This window comes from Ptychodera flava, chromosome 22 (genome assembly GCF_041260155.1).
Source record: "Ptychodera flava strain L36383 chromosome 22, AS_Pfla_20210202, whole genome shotgun sequence".
Classification (NCBI taxonomy): Eukaryota; Metazoa; Hemichordata; class Enteropneusta; family Ptychoderidae; genus Ptychodera; species Ptychodera flava.
In genome coordinates, this window is record NC_091949.1 from 32335259 (window position 1) to 32347524 (window position 12266).

Consider the following 12266-nt stretch of genomic DNA (forward strand, 5'->3'; position numbering starts at 1 on the left):
AAGCAAAAAATTGAAAAAGGTCAGTCGAAAAAAGAGACTATACAAGATTCTTCTTGCATTTTCTGTTCACATCAATCACTGATATCGCAACAAAAGAATGGCTTATGATTGATTTACAATAGTGACAATCATTACAGCCATCTTTCAAACATTCCATATAACCCTTCTTACACCAGCCATGCATTCAGCATTCTTCCACTGCTTTGAAGTATTTACAAGAATAGTCTCCACCAATTCTAAGTCACAACAAAGCCGCCTCCTACCATCAAACAGATTTCCCTTTTCAGCCTGAACTGCAATTGTTCAAATTCCTGGGGCTTGGTGACCAATATTCCTTCCAGCCTACATTATCTGACACAAACACTGCCAAATTGGCACAGAATAAGAATAGTCTTTGGTAACTTCTTTCAGTGGGATAGTTTCTTCATAAAACATATGATAAATTTATCATTTTTTTGCGGGGGGAGGGGGGCATGAAAAACAAGCAATTGTTCTGGAAGAAATGGGTGTAAAAAAGTACAAGCAGCCACTGACAGGATACATTAAACCAAATACAAGAATTTATGATCCATGTGAAAGTCTGGCAGAAAGAGAACAGTGTCTGTAATTCCTTGGTCAACCTTGGCCTAGATGTCCTGCTTATCTGGTATTTCAAGCAATCAGTTCCACCAAGACATGATTTATTGAAACACTACCTGCCATGTTTGTACTTCACCTGAAAGTGACAATGTACGCACGGTGCCATTTAATGTGAAGACACGTCAGTGTGTAGTTTCTTCCTTAACATAATTTGAAAGGAGCATACCAGCTTGTGATCAACTTGCATGTATCCTCCCACCCCCACCTTCCATCACATTAAAGATCAGGTCATGTAACTTACAAATTATTCATGAAGAATGAGTCACTATTTATCTTTATTAATATGAACACTTTCACTTTTTTCAAAGAACAGCAATAGATTGCTTTTTATTGTTGCGTTGTCATACTTTCATTTTTAGGCTAGCTTTGTTATGCAACATATCTCTATAGACCAGCCACCTACAGCAAAAAATCCCAGCCCCATCCCTCCCCCTCACATTTTGTGGTTTCACCAATTACCCTGGGTAAACATATGGTACTGTATATACCCATTATCCAGTCATCTGCATATGAAATGGATGCATGGATGCTTTCTCACAACAGTAAACCATGCCCCACTTCATTTGGCATATTCTCAAACATCTTATACTTGGTATGTACAGGTGGAGGACAAACCCCAACACAATGGCCTTGACCCAGTCTTTCAAACCATTATTGTATGAATGGAAAAAATCTGCAGTCTAATCAAAAGGAAGGATCCTGAATAAATCCATAAATTGCTGGCAAACAGACGTTTCTGACATTTCAATATCCTCAAACACTTCCAAGACTTCCTTCACATTTATCAAACCCACTACCTAAATGAAGCTCTGACAGTCACGAAATATCATGATTAACAAATTTGCATTTAGCTACAATCTTGTAATGCTAATCAACACATGAACTTATTTGGGATTGGGATTTCAGTTACAGATCAAGGAAAGAATGTGCCTCAGGATATTCAGACACTCAAACTTTTTACAAAACCAGGCTTTTAAGTCTGCCACATGTGGGGGCTCATTTTATATGTGTTTAAAGCCTACGGCATGATGAAAGTTTTCTTCAGCTTATATTGTAAAATTCAAAAATTGTCATTTTTCCTAATAGAGTTAACACAGGAATGGTGACCATTTTTAATTCCAAGTAAAGGTAAAAACTGGGTAATTTGTTTCCCTAGTACCTAAGTTTGCACGCTGACCCCTGACTTCTATTTTTGATTTTGAAAGGGAGTGGTTTAAAGTTTCCTTGCGGAAATTTTCAGCAAAAGATTGTCTTGCAATTTCAAGGTGCGAACTACCTTAATCACAATGCACTAGAAAAACAAATATTACTGAGTGCTTTCTCAAACACATATTACAAAAAGCAGAACAGGTTTATCAGGAATATATTACAGGAATATAGAAATGAACATGTAAAAATCAAGGAGTCATTCTACAGTAACCATGCCAAAATAATCTTGGCATGAAAACACATACATGTGTATACAAATGACGAATAACTCTGCTAAAAATACACACTGAGATGTTCTTATCAAAAGACAGTCAGACCAGTATGATGTAACAGAGACTCTGCAAGGACATATTTTTAGAACCAAGTACACAAACAACTGCGTGTTGACGTTCTGACACTGTGGTGACTTCATTTTGTATTGTCAATTTTAGACACTTCAAAAGCTCTGAAAACATAGTAGTTTTGGGACTAGCTCTTATCTGCCCACAAAATGAAAGGTCTCTGGAAAATGTTTGAAATATCCGAGTAATGTGTACTCTGTTGCCAAGGAAAAAAACACCGCAGTGGGGGTGTCCTACATAACATAATCAGACAGGAATGCAGGTAGGCAGTCGGAATGGTCGGAATGCCGGTACGCTGTACACACATATCAGCTCATAGGATGCCCCCTCCTACCTTTGAATCCATCGTCACTCTCAATCACGGCAGTTGTGGTTAGCAATTCTTTCTGAATCGGCTGAACAGCTGAGAAATCTTCGGTGATGGTGACTCCGAAGCCATAGCCAAAAGTTGCCAGTAGAGACGCAATGAGCACAACTGGCACACTTATTGAGCTGAGGTTGCGGAGGGTTGTAGAACTCATTGAAAAATGGCAGTCTAACCTTGGTGCAACGTTCAAGTTATTTGTAACACCTAGTGTATATGTACAGCCGTCAACTCAGCTACACATATAATCAGGTGGTTGTACATTTGGTGATTCTTTTTAAAGGGTCCTGTCTAGATCTGTCAGCTGAAGTCAAAGGAATAAATTTATATGCAGCGTAGGCGTCTGACGTCACCTTCTTTCAGATAGTGACTTTGGGTGGGATTTCCCCGATACAGGTACCAACCGCAAAGAGAAAACTGCTTCTGATCTTTGCCCCTTCATAGGTGGGAGTGTCAGCTGACATGACATCATAGGCAGTGACCCGAGATGGGCCATTCCATTTTTAATCTAGGGAGTGGCTGTACAGCTGATCACTATTACAACCATGACATCAGGGTTTCTCAAGCAAAATTCAAGGTCATTTTCTCTGAAACCGCACAAGTTTTGTGAACACTCTGAATGCAGTGCAAGGTTTGCCAAGTATTACAAGCTTAACGATGGTGCCAAGCTTCCCGCAAAATCACATACAAACAATCACACACCTCAATAGTTGAAACTTTATGCAGGCTTGGACGTTTCAGCATTGTATTTAAAGGTCATTCCGGAAGCGGTTCCCACGGATCAATAATTTCACCAGAAAAGGCTGCACTGAGGAAGTGCCTCTTCAATGGACAGCAAGAAATTACTATGTCAACAGGAAACAAACCTATACTTTCTTGGAGACAAACTTTAAAGAACACTGAAACTTCATTAAGATTCACAGACAGTACACAGTTTCAATCGTGAAAGGAAACATATGAAATACGACGAAAATCTTGAATACGCCCAGTTCCTGCCATGAACAGAATTTTTAACCTCAATGTTCTGGACAACTGTTTGGAAAAGTGTCAGAAATACATGAGAACTTTCATTTCAGTACAATTTTGACAGTGAGGTTCTCAGAAGAAATCCACCAGAATATTGCATATCATGGATGATGCTTGTAGTAGTGCACTTGCCAAGTTAAAATGACTGTCAACTTTACAAACCTAAATTGAAGGACTATAAAATGACATTCTCTTCAATCTTCCAAATGAACCTGAACTTAAAATAATCAACAAAATTTCAAAATCTTCAGTTTCTTTGCATGTCACTGCTATTTTATGGAAAGGAAAAGAATGAAGCTTGATTCAGATGTCACAACAGAACACATACTAGTAAACTACATGTACAAGGGTTTGAAATGCATCCTGTCCTCTTTTATGAAAATCCACGCTGACATCCATCAGGTCAACCTAAGGTCATGTCAAAGGTCATGTAAGGAGATTTGACTTTTTGCATGATCAGGCAGGTATATTAGAAGATTCCCATTTAAATGAACATGAAATTCACATTTACTTCAAAGACTCAAGCATGATCTTCTTGATTAAGGCAGAATTTGACTCAGGGACATATATTCAAATTCTAATTTTTTCTCAATTCTTTTCTGATCTATCACTTGTGGAAGCTCATTTTAAAGCTGTTGAAGTAAGAAAAGTGTTCACCATCCTAGTTTTTTGAAAGAGTGGAAATATATTTTACCTGAAGAGTTTAAATACACTGTGGCCATTTTTAATTTCAGATACGTGTAAATGTTAGGTGATTTGTTTCTCTAGTACCAAACTTTGCACTGTGACCCCTGATTTTTGTTCTTGATTTGGTAAGAGAACTGTTGAAGTTTTGTTAGGAAAGTTTGAGCAAAAGTTGAAGTCTTTCACTTTAGAAGCAGATATCTCACATAAAACCCAGCAACAGTTACAATCAACTTTCCTTTTCAATGATTAACAGACAAATGATCAAAACATGGCTTGTTTTCCTTTTGGAGTGATTCCTTCAACATTATGTGGGTGATGTGAAAACCATTCAAAGCACTCTACAATGAATTTGAATCAGAATCGATGGAGAGAAAGAGACTTTCAACACTCTTTAGTGACTGCCATATTTTCCCTCCCACACCAGGTATCTTGGAGGCACGCGTTGAGCTTTGATACATTGACACAGCAAAGTTGTAGTATTCAAAATATGTCTAATATATCAACTCTCTATACCATTAACTTGATGGGACACTGAAAGCAAATATCATACTAATGGTATGTAACATCTGATGGCATTAACCCTTGCACTCAAATGGTTTGGCCGAAAACACATTGGTATCCATGGTGATCGTGGATCTGTTCACAAAGAGTAGGGGTGAAATAATTGCACATCATCTACCTGGACCATGACCAATGGTATGATAAATTGACGAGTACCGTACTTGTGTTTTCATGGAGTATTGCACACAGACACAGAAAATAGTTCAAAAGCATACCACAGCCAACAATATGTGAACCGTGGCCTAGTAATTCACAATTCTGACACTAATTAAGGCATTACAGTATAAAATTTGGTACTAGCGATACAAATTACCCAAATATTTGAAATTCAAAATAGCCACTATCCGTGGCATTTGATTTACACAAAAAAATAAGCTGGTGACATCTTAATTTCCTCATGAGCCTCAAAATGAGCTTCTCAAGTCATAGATCAAAATGTACTATAAAAGTTCAAGAGTAATAGCTCGAGACAGTAAGTAACTGATAGCCCAACAAACCCCCAAGACACAACACATCAAATCAAAGCAAAACAAACTATATAACAAGAACAAACAATATCGTGAATTATTTGAGCAAAACTTACTAATTCTAGCAGAAGAGTTGACTCTCTCCACTCCATTATCAGCTATACATGTATATACGCCTTCATCGCGAGCTTTGAGGGCCTTTTTAACTTTAAATCTTGAACCTTTTCTGCAAGTAATAAAACAGAGCGGAAAATCTATCAGTCAATCAATTTCATCATTTTTTAATGATTCTCATAAACATCTTAGACATAATTTTCCAACTTTAAGTCACTTATCAAGACTGCAAAGTTTTATCAGACCCTTAAGTAATGTGTGAAAAAAAGTACAGGAAAATTAAATTTTGAAACCATGTCATATAAGATCTGGCATACACTACTACTTGCTGATTGGCCAAATCACTTATACTGATCAAGAAATCCCAACTATTTGACTGTATGTTCTGGTAAGTCTGTATACATATGCTATGCTTTTCAAAAAAGTAAATAATATGAAACAATTTGTGAAGAATTACTTACTTGCTATTTTTAACACCTTTTGAAAAGACCTCTCCATCTTTAGTCCAGCTTACGGTAGGCTGAGGAAGACCTTGAACTTGACACTTTAATGTAAATTTAGCTCCTGCTTTTACTGTTTTATCTCTTAACTGTTTCCTAATCGACGGCGGCTTTGCTGTTGACAAAAAAGAGAAATATAGTATAGTTCATTTCCAACCACTCTCTATGATAATGCAAAAGAGCGCCCTCTTGAGGTGGACATGAATAAGTAGCACCTGTTCTGGATAAAAAATGAGTAGAAATAAAAGAAGTGTTGGCACTGATTTCTATGGAATGCAAAGTCTAGACAGAATATGAGCTAAATCATCCACTTGAATATCTGAATTAATAACGAGGAATGTTGTTTGAAAATCTCTCTAGGTAAAGTACCAATTTCTCTAGGAATACTGAATCAGGCATTGGGATGTGTTTAAGCCTGCACATGAAGACTCTTGAAATTTTTCTTTTCACATTTATGTGCAACAACACCAACCCCATTGTTTTCTATATCACAAAGGACTTCTGAGGAGACAAGTGGAAAGTACAAATCGGCCGCACCTTCTATAAATTCCAGAACTCAAAAAATACTGAAATATTTCAGCGATTTATTATTTACAGAGCTGCAGAAAATGTGTTCTTAATCAACTTCGAACCTCGAAAACTTTCATTAAGCCACAGAAGAATTCTTTGTATGACTGAAGTGATGAGAAAACAGGCATGGTATCCATATGTTTCAGTACACGACTGTTTGAATGGTCGACACATAGTGCTACAAACTACAGTAGTTGCAATATCTGACAATCACAGCTCTCAGGTATTTCCTGCAATAGCTCCAATAAACTTTTACAAAATTTCTGTAAACCCCCCTTTCCCCTTCACAATCTTGCAATGCTGGTCATCCATGGCCAGGGTACATAAAATTGATTCAATTTGCATAAATCCAGGGGTGTATTGAAATCAAGTCATTCTTCCAAATAGATTATGCAAGATTTTTATCCTTTGCTATTCTGCACTGATCATTAGGTGGGAAAAACTAAGCTAAGAAATCTATAAAAGATGTCATGATTATTCATCTACAGTATTAAAAAAAAGATGAAAAAGAATTACAAAGAGCAAAAGCACTGATCTCTGAAAGTTGCATTGAGTACAGTATTAAACACTGAGGGGTGTATAGTTGCGTAATTTTGAAGGGCACCTAGCAGTGTTTCAAAAAAGTGAAACTTGAAACATTGACCAGATTGCTCAACTCATGAGAAGAGATTATTTTGAATCTTGTTTTCTGGTGACAGGTCGATATTCTGGAAAAGTTCAGATAATGCAATAAATGCATCAACAGCAAGCAAAGTGCTGTTTCGTTTCACTTGCAGGTGCCAGCTACCCATCTTGGCAAAGATACAAGGTGCTTTGTAAAAGTCACAGTGGTGTACTTCCATTAAGTAGGTGTCAAGAATTCTTTTAGAAAATGCCAGGCTGCAGCTCCTCTCTTTCACATGCAATTTCTTTCTCACTCTTTTTTCTGATCATGGAATTTACACATCTCTCCTGGGAAGTTACTTTGAATTAAAACAAATCGCAGAAAGTTTTTCGATGCTGTGTACTGGTTGTAGGCATGTTATCTTTCAAATCAAAGGCGGGTTGACGTCACACATACCTGAGAACTGAAAGAGTGACGCTACAAAGTTAAAAGAACCCCGTCCTACATTCTTTTATTTCTGACAAAAAATATTGCAATAAACAAATCATTAAATATTAGGACTACAAATTTGTATCTGTTTTGAAACTTTGCAAATAATTCAGTTGTGCCTGTGCACTGTGCAGACTAACAAATCAAAATTGTGAATTTGAAATGACTCTGCACTGGCAAAGTTAAAAAATGAACAAAACTGTCTTGGAATCACAATGTTTTTGTTTCTCTCTTTAAAGAAAGGTTCTGCAAACAGACAAAGATTGTCAAACAATGAGACACATGCTGGGGTGGAGTATAATATTGCAGACTGTTTACTGTTAATTGCTTTGATTGTTTCTGAGGAGAAAAATAAACACAACTCCTGTGAGGACGTGTTCACAGTGGCAACAGCGAAGTCCTGCTGTCCCTCGTCATTTGAAGGTGGGAATATTCAACCAGCTTTGATATACATGACACAATTGATGCAGTGATGATGCAACCCCCCCTCCTCCCTCAACTGCATGACTTGCATGTCAAAGCGTAACAATGCAACACAATAAAAGAAATCATGGTCCCTACCACTGGCCATCATCTCATTAACAGACTTCAAATTGAGCAACCCGACAATGGAGTCCATCTTATTTTTATTAATGAGATTGTTCTGGCCAGGCACCAAAACTTAAAGCGTGTTGTGACAATTAACACACAGTCTGTTTATCTGCAACAAAAGAGGACAGTAGCTTAGGCGCACCAATACCCTATTAAAAGTGATCAGAGTAGCCAAGTCTCTATAAGCTTTAGCCTCACCAATCTGAAAAATCGATTGAGAATGCATTCATGTGTGACCGACACAAGTGGAAGCCACATCACCATTGCAGCTAATTCCAAATGATAGGGATGGAGGCGAATAAAGCAACCTTTGCATTGTGATAATTTGATTTCAAAATACAGACATGTCTTGTTAAATACCACACCTTACATTTGTTCATGTTGCACAATTTAGGGTCACGGTAAAAACAGTCCAGATTTCAGATACCAAAACAATTCACCGACGCTAGTTGCCGGACTTTTGCTTATTAACCTGTGCCAATATCCGCAAGTCAAGTACGACTCACATACACGGAAGAGAGCTTTTCACTGTTAATGACTTTATAATGACACTTCAGTGACAGGAAAGAACCCCTCACACTCTGGTTTGTTTGCTCACTTCCACAGATTGGCAGACTGCACCACGGTGTAAACATTAGACTGCCTGAAATATAACCCTGTTACTCCGTATCTCCATACATGGGTAAAACCTCACAATTGAAAGCGATATGGCTGCACCAAGCCATGGTGATGAACCGGTTAATTAGAAACATGATCTGAATCTGCATTGCTTTGAAAGCCTGGAACACCAAACTTCCATGAACTGACACATAACAATTCCTTCTTGCCAATGTTACTTTTGACCAATTCCAATGAACAGGGGAAAAAACCAACACTTACAGGAAAACAAAAATAAGACAAGACAATCTTCATCGTCAGATTTTTGTCATTTAGATGCCCTTTCAATATTTCACATGATCTAAATCTGATGGATGGATTGTAACACTGATCAGAAGTTATCTACAAACAGTTTAACATAAAAAACACTGAACACTTGAACAGTTTTTTTGAATAGCCTTCTTATTATGTAAGATATTTCTCTCTCCATTGTATTCATACTGTTTTCTGAAAACATGATTTTCCCCTCGACTAGATTTTGTCAATCTCGGAAACAATGAAGGATGGTCTGTCCAAGTGTACCATCCAAGCTTAAAACACCTGTTGTATCACATCTGTATGTCAGCTAAAACCAAACCTAGACTAAAAATATGGATGGAAATTTATCTTTCTACAATGGCTGTGTGAGGACAGTTAATATTTCCTGTCAGAAACTTGATATTTAATCTTTTCAATGAGATTTCAACTTTCAATTTTCGAATTTTATTTCCTGTCACTTAATACTTCCTATGATGTTATCTTTTTCATGATAAATCGACACTGACTCACAGACTTACTTACAGAACTCGAGGTGCGGTCTTTAAAAGGAAAAACCAAACTTACTGTATTTCATAAAATCTGACACTATGAGAAGAAACAAGGCAATATTTAGGATGATGCATGTTTGTGAGCATTTGTCAAAGGAATGCCGGGTTCCACATTCCGCAAGAGTTGCTGGGATAAGAAGGAACAATGCTACTGTTCACGTTCACGACCAATGACGGATATATCAGCGGTCTGTTTGATGTTAGGCGTAGATCACCGACAGCCAATTACGCCAAACTGAAAGAATGTATGGCTTCAACATCATAGAAAGACATTTGAAGTCAGAGAATTTACAGATAGTGTGCTGCAAGTAAGAATGCCAGGTTGTAAACACATGTGCAATTACTTTCAACACAGCTATAATTTCGTCATGCCAGTCCAGATCTGATATCACCTGGAAAATGAGATCCCCGTAATCAGTGAAACGGCCTTGAAGAAACTGAAAGCGAATCTCTGAAAAGGTGATGCCCAGATGTGACACTGAACCAATGAATACAATGTTATTTCAGTGGGAGGATGTATTTTATTTGGAATACCCGTATACCAGCATTGATTTGTGCCTTTCACAAGTGAACTTTGAACTTTTCTGGGCCACTTCAAAATTATAAAAAGCTGGCCCCATGGAAAACATTTTATTTTGGTTATATTTGGTTTTACTAAAATTATCGACCTGTCTGTATGCAGCATGATAGTACGAAATCAGTCAGAAACAGCCATGCTTGCCTTTCTCTGTCTTTTGCATTGTAAAATATTTCATCTAAATGGTTATCAAATTCATGTGAAGTAACATTTCCACACAAAATCAGATTATCATTGATTTTCAATAAAATTACATATCAAATTTGAAAAATATACCACAACAAAAATGTGATATCTGTCTTGTAAAAACCCTTTTGGAATTTTTTGAGTAACAAGTGTGATTGTTGAAAACAAATGTTTCTCAAATGATTTGAAAATTTCTGAATATGATGCAATGTTGGTAACTGTTGGAAGGACAGTAGATGTAATATTGACCAGATTGACATTTTTTTGTCCACCAAACGTTTCCTTACATGACATTTAAGTATATTGAAATACAGAGCAATCATCTTGCATACATAATGCATTGCATTCAATATGCGACATTACAATTTTGAGATAAATTCTAGTCCTGAAATTCAGTCATGGATAAATCATTAGACACTGAAGACATACAGGCTGCCTTGTAATGTTGAACATCAGGATTTGGGAAGTAGAGTGAGAAACTTTAATTTTTATAAATTTCCAAAATACAGCTATTGGAGCTTAATAAACATTTTTTTGTAAATTATATTGCAGAACAGATATGACAGCCTACCTATTAAGAAAAGTGAAACATATCATTTAAGGTCAGAGGTCAAGGGTAATAATGAGTCTTCTTTCACCGAGACTAAGCATGTGGAATAATAGAAAGGCTAAAAGCAAGACTTAAGTTCAATTATAATGGATGTCTGGACTTGTCTGGCAAAAATCTGTGAAGGTCACATGATTCCCTAACAGGACCAGTAAGTTTACCTTTATGCAAAAAAGGTGCTGTTCAAAACAATAGAAGGTAATTAACACTAAGATTTCATTTTCACTGAGAAATACACCGACAAATATCATACATTACATTCTAAGGAAATTGTTTGACAAAAAAAATGGGCAAGTTTTTCATTTCAATGTAGGAGGTAGTTGTGATATGCACACAGCTAGAAATCACCAAATACTACACAACATTTGAAGCTCGTATATTGATATTGTCATGGCAACTACAACTAAGAAAACAAAGCTATTCACCTTCATAGTCACAACTCATCGCCTACACAGTTCCTGTACACAGCTAGTCTAAAGGGCAGTGGAGAATTTTACTTAAAGGTCCGAAGGATTTACAGGGACCTGAAAATGTGTCAATTGAATTCACAAGGGTGGCAAATCTGAAACCGACACTGTATGTCTTGTGTCGTGTTGCTGGGGTGACTCTAACAAGAAGAAACACAGCAAAAGGGCAACCTGTGGGTGGGCTTGTACAACACTTCTGATACGAAATGTATACAAGTGCTGACTATAAGACAAAGGCGTGACAACTTCAACGCATTAGGGGGGCGAGTGTTTTAGCTGTAGGGAAACATACCAACTGGTAGTAATCTGTTGACTGGAACATCTGATTTATTAAATCACACTTTCATGAGCGAAAAAAAAATCTTTTTTTGACCTAACATAACCTATACTTTTATTAAAGATCTGTGTATGGAATACCATTCAAGTTCTGGAAGTGTAGCAAAAGCATTTAAAACATAAACTATAATGTCACCATGGCAAGCCTTTGCACCCACACTGCTGAGTATCTACGGTACACCACTTTGTAAAATATCCAACTCATTCACCTGTGTTCCAAATATGGTCATATATGAATATTCAACGACCAAGCCCTCTTTCTGATGCCCATATATGGCAGCTAACTGGCAAAGAGTTCAGTCTGATATAGTAGGGAAATACCACAACCTATTACATCAGCTTTTACGTGGGTGTTACTCAGATGAAAAATGTTCACACGCACAAAAATTTAATACTTTATTGGCTAATTTCACTGAAAAAGAAAATAGTTGTCTTGTGAGAATGAGATCATTGCTTTGAGCTCTTGTG

At 37.0% G+C, this 12266-nt stretch overlaps 1 protein-coding gene across 4 annotated transcripts in view; it reads right to left on the reverse strand.

Annotated features, from left to right (window-relative positions):
- LOC139123209 (pro-neuregulin-1, membrane-bound isoform-like) overlaps nt 1-12266 on the reverse strand; it is a 70712-nt gene that overhangs the window by 26344 nt on the left and 32102 nt on the right. For 2 of the 4 annotated variants that reach the window (XM_070689318.1, XM_070689316.1), the window contains exons 2-3: nt 5870-6023; nt 5411-5520 (exon numbers count right to left, since the gene is read on the reverse strand). In XM_070689318.1, coding sequence (XP_070545419.1) covers nt 5411-5520; nt 5870-6023 — 264 coding nt within the window. Of the gene's footprint in view, nt 1-2523; nt 2859-5410; nt 5521-5869; nt 6024-12266 lie in introns of those variants that run through there. The other 2 variants (XM_070689320.1, XM_070689319.1) reach the window with 2 other exon arrangements.